This window comes from Carassius carassius, chromosome 24 (genome assembly GCF_963082965.1).
Source record: "Carassius carassius chromosome 24, fCarCar2.1, whole genome shotgun sequence".
Lineage (NCBI taxonomy): Eukaryota > Metazoa > Chordata > Actinopteri > Cypriniformes > Cyprinidae > Carassius > Carassius carassius.
This window is the reverse complement of record NC_081778.1, coordinates 9403532-9420550: the sequence shown is the minus strand read 5'-3', so window position 1 is coordinate 9420550 and position 17019 is coordinate 9403532. Positions and strand designations below refer to the sequence as shown.

Below are 17019 nucleotides of genomic sequence, written 5' to 3'. Positions count from 1 at the left end.
AAATTTCAGTCTATATGAAGGACGCATTTCAGTTTTCTATTTATTAACAAATTGAAGGACAGCACCTTCCTTTCCTGTTGAAACAACCATTACTGAACAATCTAATCCTCTACCACTTTAGTGTCTTCCCAGAAAGACAGATGAGTAAATTCTGCTGCACCGTAACCTTAAGTGGGTGATGTATAGCTTTTTTTTTCAGGTAACTTTTTATTATTTGAAGTGTAATTTTATATAGAAAGTAAAAGCTACATAAAGCTGATTCAAGCTAAATTTCTCATGTACAAATTGTACTGTTAATGCTTATTTTAAATAAATGATGTGTACATTTTTCGAAACATTTTCATGTATTGCACTTACAGTTGTATACCCATTTTCCTTGATGCTAAAATGCCTCTGTACTAATTTCTCAGTTTTAAAAGGGTTATGTGAATTCAAAATTATTTATTTTAAAGATACAGACAGCAGTGTGAACTTTTTAATGGCATTAAAGTGAGTTGAAGTCCCGCCCCTGGGAGGTTCAAGAAATAGCACCTCCTGTGTTTTGTAAAGCTTTTTGACAGACAGGATCACAAAAATTTAACATATTCAGCTGTACTAACCAAGAGACATGACAGAGGACCAAGGAACTGTGGCTGGTAGGTTACTAAACAGCCTATTCAATGTAATTATGCTACATTTAAAAGTTGTTCCTACGTATAATATATTTATATTTTAGGAAATTAGAATTTGTTTTAATGTTTTTTTTTGTTTTTGTTTTTTTTTCACAATAATTATTAATAAGTTCAAGCATAATTTGTTAAGAAGTAAACAAATTAAAGATAATTAAATGAAAAACAATCATTATTATGATTTTGACTTTATTATGGAAGTTAACCCAAAAAATTAAAATTCTGTCATCATTTACTCACACTCAAATTCTTCCAAGCTTACTTTAGTTTATTTCTTCTGCTGAGCACAAAAGAAGATATTTTGAAAAATCTCAACTGCCTACTGTTTGGCTTTTCAACATTCTTCAAAATATTTTATTTTGTGTTCAACAGAAGAAAGAAAATCATACAGGTTTTGGACAATTTGAATTTTTTGTGTGAACTATCCTTTTAAACATAAAAAAAGTTGAACATTTAAACTTAAATGTCGTCAGTTTACAACATAAGAAGGTCATGCCGAATTTGGCCAGTAGGTGTCAGGAAAACACAAACTAAAATTCAAGTTCCTACTTGTGTCAATTTATTTTGTCTACTTTTAAACCTATAGAAAGCAATGTTGTTTAGATGTTTCATAATGCAATATAAACATATTATACATTATCTATTATATAAATATTATGTTACAAATATGCCTATACTTCATTATATAACCAAACGTTGTGTTATTTGTGTGCCCTCCAAGCTACAACATCAGAATACAGTGATTACTATGAGAATACTTCAGACATTGGATCACCATGCAACAATGGAAACACAAAGGCCTTCAGCGAGGTTTTCCTTCCAACCCTGTACAGCTTAGTTTTCATTATTGGCTTCATCGGAAATGGCCTGGTAGTGTGGGTCCTGATCAGATACCGTCAAAAATCCAACATGACAGATGTCTGCCTCTTCAACCTAGCCCTATCTGACCTACTCTTTCTTGTGTCACTCCCTTTTTGGGCTCACAGTGCCATGGATGTATGGATTTTTGGCAACTTCATGTGTCATTTCATAACAGGTCTCTTTACGTTGGGTCAGTATGGTAGCATATTCTTCATGGTCCTAATGACACTGGATCGCTATGTTGTCATCGTCCATGCCCATAGTATCTTTTCCAGAAATCGGTCTGTAAAAATGGGTTTGGTTCTGGCCTCATTTGTATGGATGCTCAGTCTGTTTGTGTCCCTCCCTAATATTATTTTCGCCAAAGCGAAAATTGAGAAAAACATCAAAGTATCATGCAAATCTGAATTTCCTGAGGATACAGCCTGGATGTCATTTACTTATCTTAAGATGAACCTCCTGACCTTGGTCATCCCTCTGATTATTATGAGCTATTGCTATTCCCAGATCATCCCTACTCTGCTCAGCATAAAATCTCAAAAAAGGCACAAAGTCATCAAACTCATCTTGGCTGTGGTGGCAGTTTATTTCCTCTTCTGGACTCCATACAACATTGTCATGTTTCTTATGTACCTGCAGAAGCATGACTATTTAGTCGCCTGTAAGTGGCATACTAGTTTAAGCCTTGCCATGCAGTGGGTGGAAACAATTGCCTTTTGCCACTGTTGCCTCAATCCTATCATCTATGCCTTTGCCGGACAGAAGTTTAGAAGAGCAGTTCTTAAAGTCCTAAAAGAGCAGTTTCCATTGTGCTTTAGCCAGTGTGCCACTTTCTCTCTACAGTTATCTGAACGCAGAAGTTCAGTTTTCAGCAAATCTACTGAATATTCCTCCACACAGATTGCATAAAGCAAACTTATTCCCCCAGAGTTATTTTTAAACTTTTTTTTTATTTTATTTACCCTCTGTAAATTTTGATTATTGAATGTATATTGAGTTTTTGAAAGTTTCCTTTTTCTGTTTTTTAACAATTTTGTTAACAATAATGATATATGTTAAGTAGGAGAGTGCAAATGTGTTCTTTGTGCATGTATATTGCTTATTTTTCAGAAATGTGAATGATACATATAATTAAAAAATGAATGATTTCATCGGGAATTTTAAATAAACTCACTGTTAGTCTTTGCATCAGGAGTCAAAAATGTATTCAGTTGTGGCTTATTTTTTGATGTCTTTGTTAAAGAAATGCATTTAGCCTATATTTAAAATTTTGCTTTTAAATATTTTTTAATGTAAAATGCAATTTAATAAAATATTTGATGGATTAAAATCCATTGTCCTGGTGGTATGCATCCAAACTAATATACAGAAAACACAGTCATTCTTACATTACCTCAAAACTACTCTTATTTATAAAAATAAAATAAAAAGTCCTTGAGGAATATTCCTTAAAATACTAAGGGAATTAATGACGTCTCATAGTATTTGCAGGTGGGTTTATGTGTAGCGGTGGTGGGAGGGTGGTGACTGTCACAAAGAGGAAGAATGTGGTTTAAGTGCTTATATGTCTATGAAACGTGGAGCCACAGTCTCAAGCATGTTAAGTTTATGGCAATTCCTTTAACAATACTCCCACATTCTGACACACTTTGTCAAGTCAAGTCAAGTCTGCTTTATTGTCAATTTCCACATGTACAGTACATACATACAGAGAATCGAAATTGCGTTACTCTAAGACCCCGGTGCATACAGATAAAATTAACATTTAAGCATTTTACATTCCCTTATTGTATAGATACAACTATACAATAAGGGAATGTAAAAAAAGGCATATAATAAAATTAAAAATGTGTAGTAAATAATAAAATTTAAAAAGTTAAATAAAGCAGCACAAGGCAAATGACAGATATAGTGCAAATCAATGAAGTGAACAACAGTGCAGATAAAAGATTTTTAGTGCAAAAAAATCCCTTATTAAAAATACCTTATTAAGTCTGATTAAAGTGACAAGTGACAAAGGGCTCAAGAGCAGTTATTTTATTTAACTGACTGATGAGGTAGTGGAATGACGTCAGTTCCATGCTGAATGAGGTAGTGAGCAGACCAATGCTGCACAAAGTGACTAGTGTATGCCATCATATGATTAGTGTGTGTGTGTGTGTGGGGGGGGGGGGGGTTCATATTTCAGTGGTGCCTGGGGCAGAAGAGGGGAGGGGTGCAAGTTTGGGAGGGAGTTCAGCTTCCTGACAGCCTGGTGGATGAAGCTGTCCTTCAGTCTGCTGGTCCTGGCCTGGAGACTCCGCAGTCTCCTCCCTGATGGCATCAGACTGAAGAAGCTGTGTGATGGGTGAGTGGGATCACCTGTGATGCAGAGGGATTTGTGGCTGAGACGGGTTCCATAAATGTCCTGGAGGGAGGGGAGAGAGACACCAATGATCTTCTCAGCTGCTCTCACTATGCGTTGCAGAGTCTTTCGGCAGGACGTGTTGCAGGGCCATACCACACAGTGATGCAGCTCGTCAGGATGCTCTCGATGGTGCCTCTGTAGAAGGTGTACATGATGGGGGCCGGGGAGAGTACAGTAGAGACGCTGTTGTGATTTCTTGGCCAGTGCTGCGGTGTTTTCAGTCCAGGAGAGGTCCTCTGTGATGTGCACACCCAGGAACTTGGTGCTGCTCACTCTCTCCACAGTCGCACCACTGATGGTCAGAGGAACGTGCTGACTGTGTGCTCTCCTTAAGTCCACAACAATCTCCTTTGTCTTCTCCACGTTCAGAGAGAGATTGTTGTCACTGCACCACTTGGCCAGGCGGCTCACCTCACTCCTGTAGTTTGTCTCATCTTTGTTGCTAATGAGACCCACCACAGTCGTGTCAATTGCAAACTTAATAAAGAGGTTGGAGTTGTGTGAAGGTGTGCAGTCATAGGTCAGCAGAGTGAAGAGGAGGGGGCTCAGCACACATCCTTGGGGGGCCCCATTGTTCAGTGTGATGGTGCTGGATGTAATGAATGTTGTTCAGTTGCTTTGACGCAATGTATTTTGTTTAAAGCGCTATATAAATAAAGGTGACATGTGTTGCTGCTGACCCGTACTGCCTGAGGTCTTCCAGTCAGAAAGTCCAACAGCCAGTTGCACAGCGAAGTGTTGAGCCCCAGCTGAATCAGTTTGTAAATGAGTTGTTGAGGGATGATTGTGTTGAATTCTGAACTGAAGTCTATGAACAGCATTCTGACATATGAGTCCTTTTTGTCCAGATGTGTGAGTGCTGAGTGGAGGGTAGTGGTGATGGCATCATCGGTCGACCGGTTGGACCGATATGCAAACTGGAAGGGAGGGGAGGGGGGGAGGGCAGACTTGATGTGGTGCATGACTAGCCGTTCAAAGCACTTAATGAGGATGGGGGTAAGTGCAACAGGACGGTAGTCATTGAAGCAGGATGGAGATGGCTTCTTCGGAACTGGAATGATGGTTGTAGTTTTGAAGCATGTGGGAACAACAGTCTGACTCAGTGAGATGTTGAAAATGTCTGTGAAAACATCAGTGAGTTGTGCAGCACAGTCTTTCAGTACACGCCCAGGGATGTTGTCAGGACCCGGAATTTTGCGTGCATTGATCCTGCTGAAGGATCTCCTCACGCCGTCTGAAGTCAGCGTCATCACCTGGTCGCCGGGAGGAGGTGGAGTCTTCTGTGCATTGGTGCTGTTTTGTTGCTCAAAGTGAGCGAAGAAGGTGTTCAGCTCGTTCAGTAGAGAGATGTTGCTGTCACAGGTCCGTGGTGGGGGCTTGTAGTCCGTAATGGTCTGTATCCCCTGCCACCGGTTCCTAGTGTCTCTGCTGTCACTGAATTGATGAGCTATCCTCCTGGAGTGCTGTCTCTTAGCCTCTCTGGTGCCACGGGACAGGTTGGCCCTAGCTGTTCTCAGGCCCACCTCATCTCCAGCTCTGAATGCAGCGTTCCATGTCTTCAGGAGTCTGTAGACATCCCCTGTCATCCATGGCTTCTGGTTGGCCCGGACAGTGATGGTTTTTGTGACCGTTACATCATCAATACACTTGTTGATGTAGGCAGTGACAGTCTCTGAGTACTCCTGGAGGTCAGTGGTGTTATTGCATGTGGCAGCCTGCTTAAACATGTCCAAGTCAGTTGTGTTGAAGCAGTCTTGAAGAACCTCTGATGATCCTTCTGGCCACACTTTAATCTGTTTGTAAACTGGTTTGGCAACTTTAATGAGTGGTTTGTATGCAGGCATTAGCATGACAGTGATGTGGTCTGAGGCTCCGAGGTGGGGGAGGGGGAGGGCTTTGTAAGCTCCTCTCTGTGTGGTGTAAACAAAGTCCAAAATGTTATTACCTCGTGTTGGAAAGTTAATGTGTTGGTGTATTTTTGGAAACACACTCTTTAGGTCAGCATGGTTGAAATCCCCAGCTATGATGAGAAAAGCATCGGGGTGTGCTGTCTGCTGCTCACTGATGTGCTGGTACAGTTCATTTAGTGCATCGTTCCTGTGGCTGATGATGTTGAACGGGGGAATATACACCGAAATGAGCAGTATAGCAGTATATTCCCTCAGCAGATAGAACGGCCTGCACTTAATAATCATAAACTCCACCAGGGGTGAGCAGTGTTTGCTGATCACAACAGTATCACGGCACCACGCGTCATTGATGTAAACACAAAGCCCACCGCCACGGGTTTTTCCTCCCGCGACGAGAGCTCTGTCTGCTCGATAGCACGTAAGCTGGTCGAGCTGAATAGCGCAGTCTGGAACGCTGTTGCTGAGCCATGTTTCCGTGAACACAAAAACACAACAGTCTCTTACAGTCCTCTGAGTTGAGCGTAGTAATCGAATGTAGTCCAGTTTATTGTCCAACGAGCGTACGTTAGCGAGTACGATGGTGGGGATAGATGGCTTGTGTGGGTTAGCCATTAGCCTAGTCCGGATACCTCCGCGTTTACCCCTCTTCTGCTTCCTCTCACACCGCTTGTGGCGCCTCAGCTGTGGGCGAGATGTAGTAGTGGGGGTCGGTGATGGTGAAGGCCTCCTTAGCAGACCGAGATCCCGCAGCTGTTCTGCGTGCGCAGAGTTTAACTGTAAAAATGCGGTTCTGCCGACATCGAGCAGAAACTCGCGACTGTATTTGCGCTTACAGACAATTATTATTATAAGTCTCTCTCAAAGCGCATGTTGGGATAGAGGATGTTGGAACATCATCGAAATTTCCATTACAAGTATCCCATAAGTTAAGTGGCTTTTTGTGTTGTTGCCCCAACAAACACCCATTTTTCATTATTCAAGTGAAATACAATAAAACTGTACTCAAAATGTAATTGAAAAAAGAGAGAGACTTTTAATAATATGGTACAGAAATTACAATGTTATATGCACACATACACAAGAGTAATAAGTATAGCAATTCTGCCCCCTTCCAGGTTCCTGGGAAGCCTCCTGTGCCCCTACTTTTTGGAAAACGCAACCGTACCAATCGGGACAGTAACATTGCTGCCCCATCCTGCCTGAAGGAGGTTTTTAGGTGCATATCTAAGATTATAGGTGATTGTAACTCTTGGAATGGCAGAAGCCTGCTGGGGAAACATGGGCTCTGAGACTATACCGTGGATTTTACACATATGGAATCCACTTAGGTCCCTACATATGGAACCCTGCCCTCTACTGGTTCTAACAGATACATAGAGTGAGGGCTGGACACTCTACCATGTCTGACTGGCGAGAGAATGGAGGAGTTCAACAGGGTATATTGTATGGACTCTCTGGAGCAGCTCCACATGAACACTATAGAATCCAATTAACATGTTAGGGGTTGCCCAGCCAGCAGCTCTACAAATATCTGCTAGTGAGGTGCCACAAGCCAGTGCCCAGGAGGATGCAATACTTCTAGTAGAGTGGGCTCTCAACCTGAATGGGCAAGGCACACCCTGTGTCTGATAAGCCAGGGTGATGGCATCCACTATCCAGTTGGCCATCCTTTGCTTGGAGACGGCATTCCTCTTCTGCCGGCCTCCATGACAAACAAAAAGCTGATCTGAGTCCTGAAGCACTTGATCCCTAAAGGGAGTAATGGGAACCTTGGGCACATAGCTGGGCTGGGGCCTCAGTATTAACTGGGAGTTAGACAGCTCAAACTCTAGGTACAAATAGCCAACCAAAAATGTGTGCAGGTCTCCTACCCTCTTGATAGAGGCAAATGCAAACAGGAACAGAGATTTAATTTATTGAAACTTCAGCTCGACTGTCTGCAAAGCTTCAAATTGGCCATGCTGCAGTGCTCTGAGCACTAGAGTCAGGTCCCAAGATGGTATATATGGGGGGCTTTACAGGATTTAGGCTGCGTCTCATTTCTCTGTCTTAGCCCTTACCCTTACCCCTCCCCCTCGGTTTTGCGCGTTCATGTGAGGGGAAGTGGCGTCTCAATTCTCATTCTGATCAAGGGCTAGGGCCAAGGCGAAGGGCTACATAGCCCTTGAAACGAAGTTTGCGGAGGACCACACTTGAAAGAGAGGGGTAACAACGTATAATTTTTTCAAGAAGTGCCAACATCAAGCTTTTTTATGGCTGAGCGTCGTACTGTGAAGGAGTCGCACAAATGTAAGTATTTTCATCAGTTTAATTGACATTATAATTATGACACTCGTGTTTTAGGATACTTTAATACAATGTTTAAGCGATTTTAATTGTAATGTTTTTGTTTTGAATCGCTAGTTAACCGCTAGCTAGCAGCTATATTTGTCGAGCTAAGCTAACGTTAATTTTTATCTGTATCCTTGACATGACACTTCATATTATGTTTTTTAGGTGAAATTAGTGTGAAGTGAATTTTCGTGACATTACTCGTTATTCCTTGATTGATTTGACCGGTGGACTGGTTTGATATTGGTAGAACTACGCTACTTGATTCACCTAATGTAACGTTAAACGCATAAAGTTATTTGCCTTTTCCCTCAGGGACACCTGAGGAGACTCGGCGGCTCATTCGCTTCAGGGCAGATAATGAAAAAGAGTTCATGAAGTCCAAAACAACGTCCAAACAACAATGGGAGTGAGTTCATTGTTCAATCATTCTTGCGTCGTGTTTTCTGAAATTTTATTTCTGTGTTGTGCTTAAAATACCGGTATTGAATGTTTGAGCTGTTGGTTGTGATGCAGGAAATTTGTGAAACAAATTGACTTAGAGGGCAAGGTGACTGGACGGCAGGCTTCCAAAAAATGGGAGAATTTAAAACAAAAATACAAGGTATATGATGTCCAGTTTAAAATAATTTCCAATTACCTAATGAATGTATCAGCTAGCCGGTTGTTTACTCTGTGTGTGTGTGTGTGTGTGTGTGTGTGTCAGGAATGGAGGACTCCAAAAACCGGCTCAGGGACAGACCAGGGTGAGGTCACTGTTGCTACATGGCAGTACTATGGAGAAATGCATGAGGTTTTGGGTGCCCGGCCTGCGATGGACCCCCCTGTGGTGGTGGCATCCTTCCAACCAGCAGAGGATCCCATTACAATCTTCATGGTGAGGCTAATCATTTACCATGCAATTCAGTACTTTTATGAATTCCACTAACATCAGATTTGCAAACATTCTCTTTAAATTTCATTAGGAGATATTTGCTGAAAATTTCTAAAAAGTAACACGATTTTCTTTTTCTTTCTTTCTTTCTTTCTTTCTTTCTTTCTTTCTTTCTTTCTTTCTTTAGGATATTGCGGAGCCCTCCACCTCAGCAGCATCCTGGACCCCTGACACAGGACCCAGTAGTATGCCAACCAGTACCCCTGCAGCAACAAGTGCCACGACAAGTGCCACGACATCTAGGAGGAGGTCCAATCCTATTATGGAGTACCTGATGGAGGAGTCTCTTCAGGAGCAAAGGTGCCATGAAGAGAGTGAGGCGAAGACACAGAGGTTTTTAGACTCTTTGAAAGAATGGTTGAAAAGATGTGAGAATTACCTGTTCAATTGCACAACGGTTTACTTATTTCATTTATTTGTTTTAAGAGTTCATATTGTTTACATTTTTAATATGTATTATTGTTCTAAGGATTACCTGTTCAATTGCACAACTGTTAAATTATATTTGTCTAAAGAGTTTATCATTTTACATTTGTATATGTATTATTGTTCTAAGGATTACCTGTTCAATTACACAACTGTTTACATATTAATTTAATAGTAATGTTTTAAGAGTTTTAAGAGTTTATTTTTATATTGAATATGTATTTTTATATTTATATTTGAATATGTATTTTTATATTTACATATGTTGTAGTAGTTACTGCTGTTGAGCAATAAATTATGTTTGTATAAAAAGGCTTTTCTAGATGTGAATAAATTCTACAGTAATACAAAGCATAGTCACCATAAGTAGTGTTTTTTAAAAGATTTATTGCAAACAACTGTAGAAATCCCACATTACACCCCACTCCACGAACAAAAAAAAAAAATACCAAGGTAAGAACATGCCTACTCCTCATAAAAAACTTCCTCGGACTATTGTTTTTAAAAAATGCAATAAGAAAATATGTAACAATAACATTTATACAACAATACAAACACATGAATGCCAACGGTTAAGAAATTGGGGCAGAACAATAGAAGAACAATACTAAAATACTATGAAATTCCTAAACATATTACATGTATATAATTCTCATGAAGGAAAATCAACAGTGCAACATGTCTCTTCATGTGGCCTGCACATCCCCGGAAACTTGGGCACCCAGTGCGTCTCGTGTAGCATTCCCTGAGGCTTCGTTAAGTGCCATTGGTTCATGGCAACAATGGGGGTCAAGATCATCCCTGGTAATATCCTCGTCAGGATCCAGTGTGTCCCCATTGTCCAAGCACACATTGTGTAAGAATGCACAGCTAGCAATTACCTGAGGTGCAAAGGTAGGTTTGACTTCCAGTGCCCGGAACAGAGTTGACTTCCACCGTGTTTTCATTACTCCGAAGGCCCGCTCAATTATGCTGCGTGCCTTTGAATGGCGGTGATTGAAGCGTTGCTGCACTCGTCCACGTACTGGCTCTTTGTATGGTGTGAGCAGGCATATAGGGGTCTGGAGGCAGGGGTACCCACCATCACCCAGAATAATGTATCCCGACGGGGGGTAACGTCCAGATGTGTAAAAGGAACTGTTTTTCATCACACGCGTGTCATGGACTGACCCTGGGTAACCCACGAAGATGTCCAGGAACCTTCCATCTGCATCACATATGGCCTGCATATTGATCGAGTAAAAGCCTTTGTAGTTAAGGTAGTCTAGATGATGTAGATCTGGTGGTTTAATCCGAATGTGTGTGCCATCTATCGCCCCTACAACGTTGTGGAATGCAGGGGTCCCTGATAGAGCCACAAATGCTTGACCCAAAGCTTGCAGCTCATGTTGTGGGAAGGAGATAACTTGGTTTAGATTGTTCCAAATATTCTGTGCCACCTTGTGTATTACTCGAAATATTGTTGCCTTGGGGACATTGAAAACACTTGCCACCACCCGGTATGAGAGTCCGTGTGCCAACCAATATGTATATATGAGGACCTCTAGTTGATTTCCCCAGCCATGATCTTGATTCCTGTCTAGAAGCCTCTGTAGGCTATTCATGGCTCTCCTGGTCAAGCGTAGGTCCTGCTTTATTTCAGCCTCTTCGTCAAACCATAGGCGCAAGATGGGCACAGTCGCATCCACTCTGCAGTACATAGGTGGACGATCGGCCTGGAGAAACAAAAAAAAAAACTTGTTCAAACCTTTCAAAAAGGTTACATATACACTCCCCAGTAAACCGCACAATGCGCACATAACTACTCTTGTACCCTCAGCTATGAAATTCTGGTAACATAAGACGTTTTGGCATTATCGGGACCCACAAATATTTCCCCCATTGCATTATTATACATTATAATCAATATTATGTACTATATAATGTTGATTATAATGTATAATCTAGACTGTAACAAACAATATATCACAATAAAAAATGCAACAATACGTATCGTGGATAGTTCTGTGTGAGAAAAAAAATAATGCAGTCTGAAAACATGATTTTTTTTCTCACACAGTAATTTTTTATTTTGGATGAACTATCCACGATACGTATTGTTGCATTTTTTATTGCGATATATTGGTTGTTACACCCCTAGTAAGTTACATGATATTGACTATGATATTAAAACAACATTACAAAATTAACGCATACATGGATAAAAATACATGTGTTTTCCTCAGATCGTAGCTACAACAACATAAGAATAGTAGGCTAACGTTAGCCGCTTGTTAATGTTTTGCTTAGCTATGGTATCGCTGGCGTTGCCGTTAAATACAATGAAACATACGTACCATGACTTGATCCGTGAGCAGTCGAATGCATCTGAGACACAATCTTCTTCTACGGTGTCTTTGATTGATGGCACACAAGCGTGCAAAGATAAAGAGAGCCCAGGAAATCGACATCACAACCTGAGACGACGGCATCTTCGTTTGTTTATGTCAATGCTTGTCGCCTCTGTTGACGTAGCAGCCAGATAGTGGCAAGGGAAGATGACGCAAACGGCAATCGAGTGGCGTCTCATTTCTTAGTGGAACGCTCTACCCCTACCCCCCTTCAATCGGTATCGAGAAGCAAGGGGAAGACGCAGACAAAGTGGTAAGGGGAAGGGGAAGGGGTAAGACAGAGAAATGAGATTGGCCCTTAGCCTTCTCACCCTCCTAAGGATCAGGTCATGCTTCACCAGCTCTACAAATATCTGCCAGTGAGGTGCCAAAAGCCAGTGCCCAGGAAGATACAACACTTCTAGTAGGGTGGCCCCTCAACCTGAACGGGCAAGTTACACCCTGTGCCTCATAAGTAAGGGTGCTGACATCCACTATTCAGTGAGCCATCGTCTGCTTGGAAATGACATTCCCCTTCTGCCGGTCTCCATGACAGACAAAGAGCTGGTCTGAGGCCCTGAAGTTTTTGTCCGGTTTACATAGCATCTCAATGCTCGGATGGGACAGACCAAAACAAGGTTGGATCTACCTCCTCCAGAGGCAGTACTTGCAGGCTCACCACTTGATCCCTAAAGGGAGTAGTGGAAACCTTGGGCACACAGCTGGGCCGGGGCCTCAGTATTACCTGGGAGTCAGCCAGCCCAACCTCTAGGAACAAATCGCTGACCGAAAATGTGTGCAGGTCCCCTACCCTCTTGATGGAGTCAAATGCAAGCAGGAGCAGAGTTTTTATCAAAAAAAAACTTCAGCTCGACTGTTTTGTCTTGTCAATGGCTCAAATGGACCCTGCTGTAGTGCTCTGAACACTAGAGTCAGGTCCCGAGAGGGTATACAAGGGGGCTGTGGAGGATTAAGCCTTCTCGCCCCCCTAAGGTAGCTGTGATGTTTCAACTACTTCTTGGGGTAGGTCACCAAGAAACTCCACTTCCCGTCCAGGGACCAGACATGAAGTTTCCGAAGGTCTGGATGCAAGTCCCATAGGGTGCCCCATCTCTGAGTCAGTAGATCCTTCCTCAGAGCAGCCTTCCATGGAGGGGCTATCGCGAGGCGCATTAGTTTGGTGAACCAGGTCCGAGTGGGCCAATACAGAGCCACAAGCAGGACCTGCTCCTCATCTTCCCTGACCTTGCACAGTTTCTGTGCAAGAAAACTCACTGGGGAAACACATATTTGCACACGCCCCATGGCCATCTCTGTGCCAGTGCATTGGTGCAGAGTGTCCCCAAGTAGAACAACTGGCAGTGAGAGGTTTCTGGAGAAACAGGTCTACCCAAGAGGCTCCACAATGACAAATCAGCTGGACCATCTGGGGATGGAGTCTCCCAGGAGTGCAGCTTTTTCACAAAGTGACTTCTAGAGGAGGAGGTGGCGGGCAAGTTGCCACATGCGACGGGAGCTATAGACCACCTTGTCGGTTGATGTACGCAACGGTCAAAGTGTTGTCCATGCAGACCAACACATGCTTGCCCTGTAGATTTCCCTTGAGAAAGTACAGGGCCAAACGTACAGCCAGAAACTCTAGGCAATTTAAATGTCAGTGCAGTTGGTGGTCTGTTCAAACCCCCGACACTGCAAACCCATTGAACATGGCCCCCCAGCTGGTGGTAAAGGCATCCATGTGAACCACAGAATGCCTGGAGACCAGTTCCAGGGGCACTCGTGTCTGGAGAAATGAGAGGTCTGACTACGGGTGAAGGTTTGGTAGCAGGCGGTGTGACTCAGACCCGTTGAGTGAATCGTAGCCATACCCACCTCAAGACTCGGCCATGGAGCCAGTGTAAAAACAGATTCATATGAACCAGCCCCAGCTGCAGCTGCCATATGCCCCAGGAATTTTCAGTGGGACCGTTGTCCTGCCCTTGAACATATTCAGGCAACACTGACTAAGCACGTCCTTGCATGAGGCGTACTCTACCAAATCCAACTCCATCCTGATAACGGAGATCCTCTCCAATGAGAATTTCTCTTTTCCCAGTTGACCCAATAGGCCCAATTGGCTGAGGTGCAAAAAAAGTCAGAAAAATCATGAGGTATGGAAATCAATTAATGGACAAACATTTCTGCTGGCAAATGGACAAAGCCTAATAGCTTTGGGAAAATCTGACTGGGAGTGTGAACTTCAAGGTAAGCAGTTCAAGTTAACCCTGTACGTAATGAGAGACTCTTATCTAACCATTCCAGTCATTCTGGGTATGGATTTCTTGATGATTTCAGGAATAATATTAGATTTCAAGAACTTGCAATATAGCTTTCCTTCCAAGAATGATGGTACTGTGCAGAGGTTTCCATTGTGGTCCCATTGTATCTTCCAAACTTTTAATCCACTTCTATCTTGCCCTACCTACACCACAAATGACAGGAGAAACCTTACAGTCAATCAACCAACTGGTCCTGAAATCAGACTCTTCTGATCAATTTAAAAATCAACTAGAAAGTCTGATGAGAAATTGGCCAACCATTTGTACACATGAAATTGGTCACTCAAAAATGGTAAAACACAGGATTATCAAAACAGATGAAATGCCTGTTAGGAAGAAAGCATATAGACTGTCAGTACCTAGACAACATTTCATTGACAGAGAAATTCAAGAGCAGTTAAGTAAGAATATTATTCGTCCCTCATTTTCTCCATGGGCTTCACTTGTTGTCACTGAACACTCATTGAACAAGAACACTTACAACACCTGGATCAAGCCTTTAACTGTCTCCAACAAGCCGGTCTTATGTTGAATCTCAAGAAGTGCAACCTTGTGCAATGATCACTTACCTTTCTAGGCCACTTGGTATCCTCTGAAGGAATAAAAACAGACCCTTCTAAAGTTGAAGCTATTTGTGATTTCCCAGTACCCCAGTCTCTCAAAGACTTACAAAGATTCTTGGGATTGGCTGGATGGTATCACCGTTTTATTCCAAATCTGTCTGAAAAAGCCACACTACTTCATTCATTAAAGAAGAAGCAACCTATGTGGACATGATCGGAGTCATGTCAACAGTCCTTTGAAAAAATTAAACAAGACTTGTCGAGAGCTCCTGTTCTTATCCCTCCCAATTTCAACAAACCCTTCAAGGTACAAACTGATTTTGCTACAGCACAACAGAATGATCCAGAAGTACAGGAGTTGTGCATAAAGGCTAAGTCACAGACAAGTTCAGATCCATCTAGAATTCATCATGTTATTCAAGATGGATTTCTGTTCCACAGTGCACCAGATGGACAACGAGGACCAAAGTTACTTCTTGTAATACCAGCTTGTTTACGACCTGAGTTTTTAAGAAATGCACATGACAACCCATTAAATGGACACTTGGGTCGACTTAAAACGCTATTGAGATGGAAGTTGCTTATTGGCCAAGTTTGAGGAAGGATGTATGGAAAAACTGCAAGGAATACCAAACATGCCAAAAGTATAAACCAACCCTCTCCAAGTTGTCTGGCTACTTACAGTCTACTCCTGTCATAGAGCCTGGACACATGTTGATTGTAGACTTGATGGGGCCTTTTCCAAAGAGTCCAAAATAGCATGAACATTTGTTAGTTGTAGTGGACTATTGTTGAAAATGGGTTGAACTGTTTCCATTACAGGTTTCCAAATCACCTCAGATACCATGCATCCTCATTAATGAGATTTTCACAAGGTGGGTAACCCCAGTCTACCTAGTATCTGACATAGGGGTACAATTTACCTAAAATCTCATAAAACTTCTATGCAAACAATGGAGTGTCATACAAAAATTGACCACAGCATATAACCCTCAAACCAACTTAACAGAACGCATTAACAGGAAACCTAAAACCATGATTGCTTCATATGTGAAAGACAATCATCGTAACTGGAATAAGTGGCTCTCAGAGTTCAGATTTGCCACTAACACTGCCTTGCAAGAGAGTACTGGATTTACTCCAGCTGAAATTGCTTTGGAATGTAAACTGAAAGGAACACTAGAAAGAGCTTTAACAAAACCACCCAATCCTAGCAACCCCACCTATGATACAGTGGAACGACAAGAGAGCCTCGTCCAGCTTGTTAAAGAGAATGTGCAACAAGTTCAGCGTAAGCAGAGGCACTACCGTAACCTGGGAAGAAAACAGGCTGTTTACAAAGAAGGTGATCTCGTCTGGGTTCATACTTCATCTTCTGTCAAATGCTGATGACGGTTTCATGACTAAACTGTTGCCAAAATGGAAAGGTCCTGCCAAAGTGTGTGTTTGGGTCCAGTAAATTACATTATTTCTTTCCTGGATAACACTGACATTTTTGATACTTGTCATGTTCAGAACTTAAAGCCTTTTTTTTTGGAAGTGTCCAATCTTCAAATGAGGGGGGTGATATATAACAGTCACAAGCCTGTCATAGGTAAGTTCTCTTCCTCACCACTCTAGGGGTACTAGAGGGCAACATGTATGGGTATAAATCATGTAAAATGGTAGAAGAAGGAAGTGTATCATGCAAAGGCTGGAGCATGGCCTTGCCATGTCCTGGTTGTTTTATGGTCAACTTTAAAAAAAAATTTGTTTTCTGGAGGTCTATGGTAAGTGAGAAGACGAAAATGTGAGGAAGTTTTATAAGTTCCTTGATACACAAAGCTCTCACCAATCACAATCACCTTTTTTGTCCGTGGACTCTGCTATTGAGACAGCAAGCATATCGTCGCTGTCAGGCGGAAACCTCCTATGTCCACATTTTGTAAATTTCATATTTTAAATCTAAATTTCATACCACCATTAAATTGTTTTTATTATTATTTTAATGATTAAGTTAAACTATTAGGCCTACTTATAGACTATACCTCTCTTGGCACTGTGCATGTAAAACAACCCAATTAGCAAGGTTTTTATTTATGGGAGAAAAAAAGGCTGTCTACTGGTGCCAAGTAAGCCTCTTTGGATAAATTGGTTCCATTATTTTTCCAAGAATAAGCACTAGTTGCACTTGATCTTTATTTTTTTTTTAATTCCTGAAAACTGACTCACTGTTGAAGGAGAAAAGAGCAC

At 41.9% G+C, this 17019-nt stretch overlaps 1 protein-coding gene across 1 annotated transcript; it reads left to right on the top strand.

Annotated features, from left to right (window-relative positions):
- The first annotated feature begins 570 nt into the window (after positions 1 to 570).
- Positions 571 to 2580, top strand: LOC132103570 (C-C chemokine receptor type 5-like). The gene is made up of 2 exons (XM_059508676.1): positions 571 to 635; positions 1390 to 2580. The coding sequence occupies exons 1-2, from the start codon at positions 608 to 610 to the stop codon at positions 2436 to 2438; spliced, it is 1077 nt and encodes a 358-aa protein (XP_059364659.1). The 5' UTR covers positions 571 to 607; the 3' UTR covers positions 2439 to 2580.
- The last annotated feature ends 14439 nt before the right edge of the window (positions 2581 to 17019 follow it).